The 14027-nt window shown below is 42.3% G+C and overlaps 1 protein-coding gene across 3 annotated transcripts in view; it reads right to left on the bottom strand.

Annotated features, from left to right (window-relative positions):
• The window catches only part of NELL1 (neural EGFL like 1), an 880670-nt gene that overhangs the window by 639737 nt on the left and 226906 nt on the right, over window positions 1-14027 (bottom strand). For all 3 annotated transcript variants that reach the window (XM_074401240.1, XM_003919918.4, XM_003919919.4), the window contains one exon: window positions 5677-5750. In XM_074401240.1, the coding sequence (XP_074257341.1) occupies window positions 5677-5750 (74 nt within the window). The remainder of the gene's footprint in view (window positions 1-5676; window positions 5751-14027) is intronic.

The raw sequence follows: 14027 nt of genomic DNA, 5'->3' as shown, positions 1-14027 counted from the left end.
CACTCTCTGCTGACAATACCCATTAAATATGTCCCAAAGCTCTTCCATACCCTTTTATCCATGCTACCTTTATCAGAGGAAACAATGGGCCATAGCCTGACCAATCTGATATTCTCAGATAGACTGAAAAGTACTCAGTCAATCCTTCTCGATCTACCCTTCTAAAATTCAGAAATTAGAATTATTTCTAAGTCAGTCTAACAATGTCAAGAGTGGCAGTAGAAAGGCTAAGAGAGGAGGCTGTAGGGCAAAACCATGCAGGTTCTGATCCCAGCTGGCTCACTCACTACCTATGTGGCTTTGTTCTTCTGTGCCTTGATTTTCATATTGGAGTATTACCTTCTACCCAGAATTATTATGAGATTTAAGTGAGACAAATATGTTTTAAATGCTTTAAATTGTGCCTAGAAAATAAGTGCTCAAGAAATCCTAAAAATTATTGTCAATAATTCTTTCTTGTATACAAAGCATTTAGTAAATAACTATAGAAAGACAATAAATGGAAAAATTAATAACATTTTGCACAGAATAAAATTATTCACATACACTCACATACACGCACACACACATTCACTACTTGTGCAAGAGAATAATCTGTCTTCCCCAATTTCTTTCTAAATTTAAAATAAAAAAAAAACAGTAAAAGGTGAATCCAACTGTGCAGAGCAGCTGCAATGTGCCGTTAACAGTAGTAAATGCTATCTAAAAAAGCTGGCATTCAAATCCATGCCCTACCACCAGAGTAGGCAAAATTGCCTTTAATCATCCCAGATTTTCCTGAGATCAAAGACAGAAGCAAGGATTTTAGAATCCAACCATTTGCCCTTCCTAGAAGTAAAACAATGTTCAGAGAGCATGGTATCTGTCCTAAATTCAAGAAGGACATGCATGGTCATGTGGAATAATAAAAACAGCTCACATTTATTGAGGATAGTCTTTGTGCTAAGCACTGTACTAAGCTGTCCATGTGTTTTATCTCATTTCATCCACACAACATCCCTGTGTCAGAATGTGCCAGCTATAGATTATTGACCACTCCACCTGCTCCCGTACTCCCAGCCCTGGGAGCTTCCTTGTTGATCAAGAGATCATAAAGCCCTTGCTATCACACCATCCCTGCCCCTGCCACTGAGTGGAGAGCCCCTATACCCAGTATCAACTGATGCAGAGAGACCACCACACCTGCACATCCACCAGACTGCCTGGACTCATGAAATCTCTGGCATTCCTAGCAGCAACCAAGAGGGCAAGAATGGGAATCAAAATAGGGAGGTTCAAGGAAGCTAACCTTCAGGGTACAGTCAGGCCAATGAGAGACAGAATATAGGGAATGCCTTTCCTTCCCAGCCCTCCGTAAAGAACAAGATTCAAGCTCTTCTTTTATTAGTATCTCCTTGAGTGCTTCTACAAGTTTCTAAATGCCTTGTTCTTTTCAATCTTTAAGATACATTCCTGTCTTTTCCCCAGGGATGTGATGAAAAGAAAATGAAATAATGTAGGTAAGAGCACTTGTGAAAATGGTCTTTTCTGAGACACAGTGGTTTCTGTCAGCTTCTTAGGAGATGCCTCACAAAGCCAGCTGTGCTTTTGTTGCGGGGTCCTGGTTTTTCTGATATGCACTGTCTTGTACTTGCTCTCCTGCCGTTCCTTCCATACTTTCATCTGTGCCTCACTTATGCATTCCTAGAACTATACCTTTTCCCCTCCTCTATCCACTCCCATCACCACCAAAGAATAAATACATAAAGCTTCAACACAAATGCCTAGGCCTCTGGTTCTATTATCTAGAAACCAGTATCAGATAGGTAAGAAGTGTTACTATTCTGACAGTGTGTTCCAGCTAATGTTACACAGAAAAGAAATGGGTTAGACAGTTCAGCACAAGGCACTAGGCAAAATGTTCCACATTTCTCCAGGGCTAGTGATTTGCCTGTAATTGTCTTTCATTATGTTGCAGTGGGAATGATGAGGAGAGAAAAAAATATGCAGGAGGAAGTAAGAACCTTCACTTTGGCTTCATAATCTAAAGTGATGTTCTCCAACCCAGCTCTTACTAGAACCCAATAAGGGAGAAGAATACAAGGAACCCTGAACTTCACTAACAATTAGGTAAAATTTCAGGATTTAAACCCAAGCCCACCTGACTGCAGATTTTCACCTTTCAACCACAATGCTATATTGTAAAAGTAATTCATCTTACCCTCCTACTCTCCAGAGGAAAGAAGTAAAGCCACTGGATATAAGTTATGGAGGGTAGATTTTCACCCAATTAAAGGAATTCTCTGATTCCTAATGGTTTCCAGCCATGGAAATCCACTAACCTAGTAGGTTAGTAATTTCCCATTATGATATGTTGGAGATGGGTTTTTTATTTTGTTCTGTTTTGTTTTTGTTTTTGTTTTGTTTTGTTTACTATTTTTTTAGATGGAGTCTCATTCTGTCACCCAGGCTGGAGTGCACTGGCACGATATCAGCTCACTGCAACCTCTGCCTCCCAGGTTCAAGTGATTCTCCTGCCTCAGCTTCCCGAGTAGCTGGGATCACAGGCATTCACCACCCTGCCCAGCTTATTTTTGTATTTTTAGTGGACACAGAGTTTCACCATGTTGCTCAGACTGGTCTTGAACTGCTGACCTCAGGAGATCCACCTGCCTCAGCCTCCCAAAGTGCTGGGATTACAGGCATGAGCCATCAAACCTGGCTGGAGGTGGATATTTTCAAGCAGAAAATTATATCACAAAGTTTTACTACAATAGCTGTCTCCAAAGATGCCTGTCTACCTAATGAATCGTGCCTCCTGGTATTCATGCCTTTGTACTGTCTGTCTCTACAATAAATCTGGCCTAGGCCTGTATAACCCTTAGACTGTAGAAGAAATGATGTTCCAGTTTTGAAGACTAGGTTATAAGAAATATTGGCACTTTCACCTTGGTCTTTAGAGAGTTTATTCTGGGAGAAGCTGGCCACCATGTGAGAAATCCCTGAGACCGCCATGGTATAAAGAAGCCCAAGGGGCTGGGCAACGTGACTCACACCTATAATCCTAGTACTTTGGGAGGCTGAGGCTGGCAGATCACAAGGTCAGGAGTTCAAGACCAGCCTGGCCAAAATGGTAAAACCCCATCTCTGCTAAAAATACAAAAATTAGCTGGGCATGGTAGTGTGTGCTGTAATCCCAGCTACTTAGGAGGCTAAGGCAGGAGAATTGCTTGAACCCAGGAGGCAAAGGTTGCAGTGAGCCAAGATTGTGTCACTGCACTCCAGTTTGAAAGACAGAGCAAGACGCTGTCTCAAAAATAAATTTAAAAGCCCAAGGTACCTATGTCTAGAGGCTGCAGAGAACAAGGCATACTCATACTCATACTCATACACACACACACACACACACACACACACACACACACGGAGAGAGAGAGAGAGCACCAGACAGAGACACACAGAGAGAAATCTCCTTCTACTCATCTTTTTTGGGGTACTAGTCACAAAAGCAAAGAAGCCATCTTTGATAGCCAGCCATGCCAAGCCTTCATAGGATTCTAGCTCCAGCAGCCATCAGATTGCAATTGCATGTGAGAACCCAAGTGAAAATCATTAAGCTGAGCCCATTCAATCCATGCAACCATGAGAAAGAGTCATAAAATGTAAGTTTCAGAGAGTTTGTGTAGATAGCCAAAATCCAATCAAACTCAAGATGCCTAAACCTGACCCCATTTGCTCTCCACTCCCTCCTCACCCACAAAGCATGTTCCTCCTCCTGAATGTCCCTCTTCCAGCATCAGTATCTCATCATTACCTAATAAAGAGAGCACTTAACACATTTTGGCTTCTCCTGATCCAGTCTCCCTTCCCATGAGTACCACAGCGTTTTCTTGGGAAATATTTTCTCTATTGTATGCAGTCTTATTGAGGTGGTAATTCCAGGTAACTGGCTCCTTACACAGAGGAAAGGGGTTGAATTCTTCTCCATCCTGAACAATCACAGCTTGGACATGTGATCCAAACTTTGCTAACCATATGTCCTCTCTCTGGACTTTAAATCTAGTGTAAGTGACTCCAGGACAGTAGAAATGGCTGAAAGTCACAGCAGTAATGTGCTTGCCAGGATCCCCGCTGCTAGACCACTGCTATGGTTTCTGTTTCCTAACTTCTGGGACTCCTTAGTCTCCACCTTGTATCAAGCCTGGTCTGGCCCTTTGGGGATTCTGTGAGTCTCCCAATATAATTTTAATAATATCGTCATTTTTACCTACATTAGCCAGGGGAGGTTTTGGCTTCTTGAAGCCAAAAACAGAAACTAGTATTCCCTGCAACTATACCAGAAACCTGGACATCATCTGGACCGTCCCATCATGTTAGCCTTCCCCAAACCCAATCACTTGAGTCCTTTCAATTCCATTTCTTAAACAGCTCTCAAATCTCTTTTCCCCTACATCTTCACTCTCACTACCTTCGATGAAGACCTTAGGTCATTTCTTACAATTATTTAAATTAATCTGGTCCTCCTCTAGTCACTCCCCACATTGCAATGATAGTGACCTTTGAAAATGCACAGCTGCTCATGACACACACACACACACACACACACACACACACGGGGAGCGAGCGAGAGAGAGAGACAGACAGACAGACAGAGAGGGAGAGAGAGAGTGCAAGCACTTCAGTGAACTATCATTTCCATTAAGATCAAGTCCAAACTAGGTTCATTCTCACCTGCTCTATCTGTCCAGGTTCATCTCTCATCGCTCTCCCACATGTGCACTAGAACTTCACCCAAGTAAAATGATTTGCAGTTTCCTAAGTAAAACCTGTCTCTTTATTGCTCTAGGCATTTGTAAGTGCAATTCCATTTGTGTGGAACATGCTTTCTCCCTCATCTATCTAGGAAGCAATTGCTGGTTAAGTGATCACTCACCCAATCAACTGCATGGCTGGATCCCACACCTTACCCAGGGCTTTGTTCCAAAATTACATGTCAGAGAGGTCTTCTCAGTCCACCCATCCCCACCTCAAACCCCTCTATTCCTTCAGCCTACTTCATACTTTTATAAAATTTGGCATATTATATATTTGTTTAATTTCTTACTGTCTGTCTCACTCACTCAACTGTAAGTTCTACAAAGACAGTGACTTTATTTCATTCACTGTTGTATATCCAGAACCCACTATAATGCTGTCATATAGCATTTGCTTAATGCATATCTGTTGAATGATTATTGAATGAGATCTATAATTTTACATGTCTTATTTCCAGTAATACATGGAAGGGGGGCAGGCAGAAGAAAGAGGCATTTTAACAGTATATCAGCCCTCTGGGAGTAGAATTGGTATTATTGCCACTAGCATTACAGATGGATTCCCCTAGCACCAACTCAAAACCCTTTCCCAGGGCCACCCACCAGCCTCCCTAACTCATAGTAGCTGTTAGTTCTTTCTTCTCTCACATTATTCCCTTAGTAGTTTCTTCCAAGGCTCCCTGATCCACAGCTGACCAAGAGCTAAGCACATAAATGACAGTGGCTGAATCCTCCCCATCCTGTACTCTAGCCCACCACAGAGAGTTCTGCCCCTCAAGGACCTATCCAGGCCAATATGCCCCACTCAAGAACCTTATCTAAAGCCCACATATCAATCTATTCATTTTCCAGAAGTGATAGGGACCATAAAATTAAAACTTACTCGGCATTCCCGACAGGTCTTGGTTAAAATCCGCTGGCCTTCTGCAAGAACTTTTCCTCCATATATACATTTTGCTGTAATAAAACATAAAAATGGGTCAGACAGTCATGCTGTGCAACAAAATGACCTCAGAGGTGCCTTCCAACTCCAACAGATTCCACAGAAACCTAGATTCTCTGCTTCTGAGCAATACAAATCTCTTTGTCTAAAGTGAAAGACATGGAATTGTGTGGAGGATAACCCTTAAATCTCCCTGGCAGGCCTCATCATGATGGTGTTTGCCACGCCTTCACAGCCAGGATATACAATTATTTCAATGTTACAGTTGCCAAAGGAACTAGAGAATGAATTGATGTAGTAAGAAGGCAAAATGAGAAAGAATGGTTGCAGGCACTGTGGAGTACAATTAGCAGTAGCTTTGATTCAGACACTCCAGCTAAAACAAACAACTGGGTGAAAGGGGACTCACATATATTCCATTCCTCAGAACCTCAGCCACAATGGAGAAGGACGCCACTTCCTTTTCTTTGTGATCATGGGAGTGGGAGTGAGAAACACACACGCGAAACAAGTGAGAAATGCAAGGAAAGCCAGCCTGTAAGGTGCTAGATCAATGCACTAGAGAGACTGCCTTTGGAAAGGTGAGCTTAAAAGGCTACCAGGAAGGCCGGGGGGACACTTGTAAAACATCTCAAAGAGAAGCATAAATGGAGCTCCTACCACTCAATTTAGATTCCACTGAAACTCATTTCTTGACTTAACTGGCTGACTTACTTTTTTTTTTTTTTTTTTTTTTTTTTTTTTTTTTTAGGCAGAGTCTCACTTTGTCTCCCAGGCTAGAGTACAGTGGCATGATCTCGGCTCACTACAACCTCCACCTCCCAGGTTCAAGCAATTCTCCTGCCTCAGCCTCCTGAGTAGCTGGAATAACAGGTGCGCACCACCACGCCCAGCTAATTTTTTGTATTTTTAGTAGAAAGAGGATTTCACCATGTTGGCCCCAGGCTGGTCTCGAACTCCTGACCTCGTGATTTGCCTGCCTCAGCCTCCCAAAGTGCTGGGTTTACAGGCATGAGCCACAGCACCTGGCCCAGACTCACTTTTAAGCAAGTACAGCATATGCCAATTTGATACCCCAATATAACACCACCAAATTCTCTAGACACTTTAACAGGAAAAAATAACCAAAGATCTGGTCACTCCCTCTTCTGCCCTGATGAGGATCCTTCTAGCTCCAGCTGTAGGAGGAACAGAAGCGACGATATGCACTTTAAGAGATCTCTCCCACTAATTCGGTGTTGGTTGTATAGAACCACCTCACTTTTCAGAGCCACTATATCTGCATCTGTTTTAAAAAGGGTCTGAGCTGGGCACAGTGGCTCAAGCCTGTAATCCCAGCACTTTGGGAGGTCGAGGTGGGTGGATCACGAGGTCAAGAGATCGAGACCATCCTGGCCAACATGGTGAAACCTCGTCTCTATTAAAAATACAAAACATTAGCTGGGCATGGTGGCACATGCCTGTAATCCCAGCTACTCAGGAGGCTGAGGCAGGAGAACTGCCTGAACCCAGGAGGCAGAGGTTGTGGTGAGCCGAGATCGCACCATTGCACTCCAGCCTGGGTAACAAGAGCGAAACTCCATCTCAAAAAAAAAAAAAGAATTATAAAAAGGGGCTGATTAAATTTGATGGTTTTCTGGTTATAAAATCCTCTAATTCTCAAAGGATGTTCAAGTATTCTTCATTCAAATAACATTTCAGTGCTACTAAAGGGAAGGCAACATGCTAATTGTGATATAACTTTGCAAGAAACAACACTCTTTTCTCATGGAGCTTACAATCAGGGAAATAGACAGCAATTACATAATCACATCAGTGAATGTATAATTACTAAGTGTGGCAAATACTATGTTTGCAGATGAAGAACCTAGACCCCTTTAGATGTTGAAGAACAAGAGCTGAAAGACAAAGAGGGTGACCAGGTAAGATATGAAGCTTTCATTCCTGCCTTCCAGCAAAAGAAAAACAACTTAGTAATCATCTAGTCCATTTTAGCCACAGGAAGAGGAAAGTCCAAGAACATGCTTTACTTATCATCATATGCTGTAGTGATGCTGTGCTATTTGGAGATCTCCTTCCATGAGCAAAGGATACATTCTTACAACTGCTGTGACAGTTGGCGACTAACGGCTCTCCCCTGAGTGGAGATCTAAGACTTGCATAGGGCTGTAGAGAGCCACCTTGCCCAAGGGGAAGTTCCCTTGGTTGACAAAGATGGTACACAGTGAGGACAACTCTGAAAGGACATTCCAGCTCCAAAGTTCCCTGTAGGAATGAGTTAGGCATTTGTTGTAACCACTGCAGCTCAACTTCTCCTTCTGCCCAATTCTTCTTCCTTCACCACCTCACTTCTATGCCAGAATTGATCCTAAGAGCACTTCCTAATAAATTACATGCAAATCTCTATTTCAGAGTTCGCATTCCCTCAGAACCTGACCCGTGGCAACCTCACTCCCCGCCCAAATAGGTTCCACTCTAGTATTCTCCTCTCACTGAATGACCATGGCATGTGTATCCATCCCAGCACCCACACTCCAGTGCCTGGCATCCTTCTAACCTCTCCCTCTTACACAACTCCATGTCCAATCAGTGCCCAAATCCTGGTAATGTTCCCTTCTTAAGTTTCTCAAATCAACCTCTTCCTCTCCATTCCTGCCCCCTGACTCTGTCTTTGTTCAGGCTGCCATCATCCCCCTTCTTCAGGACTACCACAACCTCCTTGCTCTTCCATGTCCTAGTCTCAGTCTTCTCCAGTCCTTCCCCATGTAACAGTCAGACACATATTTTTTAAGTCCAAACATGAGGCCCTGCTTAAAATCAGGGTCCCTAAAGCTCTCAGAATAAAGTCCAAAATCCTAAGTTCAGCAAACAAGGCCATTCGTGAGTCTGCTTATCTCCCAATGTTCATAGCCCACCATTTCCTGTGCTTTCACTCACCCTCCCAAACATTCACACCTCCACATATGTTCTAACCATGCTTTCTCTCTCACTTCTGGGCCTTACATATACTGTTCTCTTCCTCAGAAACACCTGCAGAACTCCCCATCCACCTTCCACTGGCAACCTCCCACTCATGAGCTTCCACTTAGGGCTGACTTTCCTCCAGAACTTGTTCTTACCCTTTAACACTGGTTAATGATTCTCACTTTTTGATTCTATTATACTTGGGACCTAATCCTAACAGAATATATATCACATGCCATCCTAATTTCCCATTTAATTATACACCCCACAGTGCCCCTGCTGCTAACTGCAACCCCCACGTCTAGAATTTTATCCCCAGACCCAAGCTCCATACCTCTGGACTTATTGTGAGTAATAATAAATCATTTTCAAATTAATGCACCTCTAGTAGGTAGCAAAAACCAGTCAAATTTCTTGATCCCCAGGTAAGAGTTATTTCTGGCATTCAATATAACTTCAAAGCAATTGAGAATTAATATAATAGTCTGGATAGGTCCTTTCCTCCCTTCACTAAACACAGATCTATCCCTGATCATCTTTTATGCCTCAATTTTGTAGATAAGTCAGTTGGCCATGACTCATTGGTCCTAATGAGGATCTGGATTTTCCAGTTTACTTGCATGGGGAGACCATACCTCCAAGTCCTGGAATTCCTGTCTAAAAAGTCCCACACTCCCAAATGTGGCTACTGCCAACTTGGCAAGGCAGCTTGCTCCAGAGTGACAGTTCTGCTAAGTGCACTGTTGTCAAATCTACCATCTGCTTCTTGGCCCAGGCTGGGAAGCAAAGAAATAGACATTTTTTCTTCCTTTGTCCCTTGCCACTCCCACAATGGTATTAACACATTTGCTCCCCTGCCTTAAGGTACTTGTCCGAATCCTCTCTTCCCCTTTGACAGGCTCCTCCCAGGACTCCTATCTGGAGAGAAAAACGCCTCATTGTTGACATTCACACCACACATGGAGACACATCTACCCCTCGAATCCACCATTCTGTTATAAAAATTAAATGTCCACTGAGCTTTATGTCCTCACATAGCAGGGTGCTTTGGTGGCTGGTGAATGAGATCAACATGTTACTGCATGCTTCAGCCATTTGCAATCTGGCACTGGTGCAGAATGTATGTCTCTATGAAATTATCTTAGGATGACTTTCAGGATCACCAGTGGAGGTCACAAGAATTTTTCCTGCTTTCTCATACTCATCTCCACTTCTCTGACAACAGCCCTCCTTCCCTGCCACTGCCTTCCTATGCCTGACATCAGTCCTCATTATCCAACCTCTGTATCTACAGCCAAAGGGCTTATTACTTATGTCTGAGAAAATTCAAGCATAAGGTGAGTCAGGCTCTAGTGCCTTTGACTGGGGCATTTGGGACTCCATTCCAACAGCTTACAGTGTGAGTAGAAATGTAAATGGATACCTAAAGCTCTTCATATCAGACTGGCGACACGCAAATTAGAATATTTCACAGTGCCTGACCACAAAATTGAAACCTAGCACCAACATACACTTCTCCATTATATCAGAAACAAATGTACTGAGGGTATGGAGTTATGCAGTTTTATCTTTTTGTACCCACAGACACCTGGCCCTTCAAATTTGACCTTGATTTTTCTAGTGCAATGACTGGACACTTTGGCCATTCGGGTGCACACTGAATAAACAATTGACAGGTACCGCTTGATGTCCCTGTCAGATGTGGATGTAAGGTTTCACTATATTTATTTAGGTATTTGTACCCTGCACACACTCCAGCCATCCCTTGGTACTCAGCAGCTTAGAATGTCAAAATCAGCACACTGTTTTACACTTTAAAGGAGAGTGGCAGATCAGAGAGACTGAACACCCAAGGATCCTTCCTCCCTCAGTGAGCTAATTCACAGCCTTGGCTTCAGATACCACCTCTATAAGCAAGACACCCACATCAAACTAGTTGTCCCTCAGGCATCTCTAACTCAAACATGCCAAACGGAATGTACTGCTCACCAAACTGCTTCCTCCACCTGTCTTATTTCTGTTAATCACACTATGAGTCTCCCGCAGGCTCTTGTTCAAAATCTGGCAACTTCTCCCTCGCAGACGCTCTGTCCCTGATCCATTTGTCTCATGCAAAACAATACCTGTGGAGTATCTCTCATGTGCCAGGTCCTTTGGCTGTCACCCACATCTTTCCCTTCCTCTGCATCTTCCCAGACTGTACCTGCCTGCCAGCCTCAACACCTCCACCTGGAATACGCCCACGTTCCATACTCCCCACCACCTCCAGCTCTCTTGATGCAGTGGCCTTTCTAAAACGCATCATCTTTGATTGTGCCACTACTCTGCATTAAAATCTTTATTAGAGTACCAAAACCAATGTTGGTTTATTTCCATAATTTTGCATGTGCAATTCCCTCTGGCAGGTATGTTCTTACCTGCTTTGTACACCTGGAAAACTCCTATTCATTTGTCAATACCCTGCTCCGCTGTTACCTGTGATGTTTTCCTAACATACATATACACATGTAAATTTCAGATGGAGTTAATCACTCCCTTCTCCATGTAACCTCTGTGTCTTCCATAGTGTTCATGTGAAATAATACTCTTTATTATAATAGAGATCTCTCTGGAGAGCAATGGGTAGAGCCAACAGGTCAAGAGCATCCCACTGGGTTCTGAAGCCAGGCTGCCAGGGCTTTATTTTGGCTCCCCCAAAACTGAGAGACCTTGGACAAGTTACCTCTCCTCTCTATGTTTCACTTCCTCATGTGTAAAATGGGGATAATAGTGGAGCTTACCACTTAGAGTTGTTGGAAGAATTAAATGAATTGATATACATAAAATGGTTAAGCACAGTGCCTGTCATAGAGTGAATGATCCACATGTGTCCACTGTTGCCCCCAGAAACGACAACAGAAGGACCTCAGTAAGGATTACCAAATGTAGCAGAAGGACCTCAGTAAGGATTACCAAATGACTTCATTGGGATACAATCTTCATCATCCATCCCCAACTCATGTTTGCCGCTTTATTTCTACTTCTCACCTACAAAAATCCTGTGTTATCATCAAACACACAATTCCCCTTCCCCTCTTCAACCCTTATTGCTTCACACATACTGTTTTGTGTAGCAGAAATATTTTTTTCTCCATCTTCCTCCTTCCTTCCTTTCTCTGGTAGATCTCAAATCCATCTACCGAAAGAATATAGATTTCAGGATGTTGCTCTCTGGAGAGTGTAATTATGTGGGTCTAGATGAGGCCCTGGAAACTTTCAATTTTAAGAAGTTCACCAGGGGATTTTATTGTGCAACTAGGTATATTAAATATGCCTTGGATAGAGCAGACATCCAACAAATGTTCGAGGAATAAAACTCCCTATTTTCTGTACTGCCATGGATGCTTAGACAAACTTCTTTCCTATTTCCAAACAAATGCCCTCATCTGTAAGTGTTGCAGCTCCCAAGGCCATGAGAAGTCTAACATTCAGTGAGTGAGCAGACAAAATAATCTGATTTTATATATTGTCTCACTGTGCCTTTGTCATATCCTTTCCTTTACCTGATGTCCCTAGAATACTACCCCACCTAAAGTCACAGAGAAGCTTGGGTATTTTACTTTAAATTCACATATAAGAAATTTACTTCAGGTAGCTCTACAAAAAAAAAAATGAAATAAATCAAAATAAGGAATGAAACCAAGGAAAAATATGTTATTTAGGAAACATTAATTTCAATTATATCCCTCACAACATTAAATGTGAATTGATTAAATGATTCAATCCAAACAAAACGATCCAGACTGTCAGACTGGATTAAAAAACAAGATTTGGGCTGGGCACGGTGGCTCATACCTGTAATCCTTCACTTTGGGAGGCTAAGGCAGGCGGAACATGAGGTCAGGAGTTCAAGACCAGACTGGCCAATACGGTGAAACCCCATCTCTACTAAAAATACAAGAATTAGCCGGGCATGGTGGTATGTGCCTGTAGTCCCAGTTACTTGGGAGGCTGAGGCAGAAGAATCACTAGAACCCAGGAGTCAGAAGTTGTTGCAGTGAGCCAAGATCGTGCTACTGCACTCCAGCCTGGCAACAGACTCTGTCTCCAAAAAAAAAAAAAAAAAAAAGATTTGACTACAAGTTGTTCATACAAGATACACTTCATTTTTTCTTTGTCATTTTTTCCATTTTATTATTTTTAACTGATAAAAAGTATGCATATTTACGGTGTATGGCATGATGTTTTGAAATATGTAGGCACTGTGATATGGCTAAGTTCGACCGACTTTCACTGCTGTTCCCACTTTTAGGGTCATAACAGGTGGCATGCTGTTCCTGGCAGAATGACAAACCACTGTGCTTTCAAGGCTACTAACGTTGGTATGTTTCTGTTGGTAAATAAATGACTTAAAAATTATCCATAGTGTACATTTCTGACCAGAAATCTGTGCATAACTAACATATGCATTGCCTCACATACTTACATCTAAAAGGAATAACCAAAGTAAATTCTCCACCATGTTTCTGATGTGAAGATATTGAGAACTTCTAGAAATTCCACTGATTAGTGTTAGAACTCTGCTCTAGCAATCCTCATTCTCTTCTTCTCCACCCCACTGCTTAGCCCACAAAAGTCAACTTTTAGAAGGTTCAAAATATTTAACTTGGCTCCATGTCCCCCAGGAAGCATCCCAGGCCTTCCCCCAGTATCCTCCATATCCCTCTCAGGCCATTCCTCTGTGCTCCAACAGTGCCCGGTACCCATGCCTAATGTTAGTGCACGTACAGTTCCAGACACTGTAAACCATGTCTCTACCTCAAAAGTGAGCTCCTCTAAAGCAGGGAAGGATCCCTCATCATTATTCCAGGCACCAGTACTCAGTAACCACCTAATGCATATGTCTATTAAAAACTAGTAAGAAATGAAAGCCCTCCAGCCCAGAAGTTCTCAACCTTTTAATTACCAGAGGTGCCTTGTATCATTTAAGTTTTTTAGAATAGTGTTTTAATAATTTATTTGTATTCCCACTTTATTAAATAAGCTCTGAACACAGCAAATTACTAATCAGAGCTATGAGAAAATTAGTGCTACCTAAATTGCTGTGAATTCCATGCAAAGAAAAAAACACACAGACGCTGATGTTTTAGTTAGTGTGTGTATCAACATTTTAATGAAATTGAATTCTTTTCTGAAATAATTTTCAAAAACTAAAACTATCAGACAAATTAGCATAAAGACAAATGACTGCCCCACACACGACCAGTGAGAGGACAACTTAACTATATGTATTTAGGGCCTTGAAAATGTTCATCTTTGGCTCAGTAATTCTACCCTGAAGAATTCTA

This window comes from Saimiri boliviensis, chromosome 6 (genome assembly GCF_048565385.1).
Source record: "Saimiri boliviensis isolate mSaiBol1 chromosome 6, mSaiBol1.pri, whole genome shotgun sequence".
Classification (NCBI taxonomy): domain Eukaryota; kingdom Metazoa; phylum Chordata; class Mammalia; order Primates; family Cebidae; genus Saimiri; species Saimiri boliviensis.
This window is presented reverse-complemented; position numbering and strand designations above follow the sequence as displayed.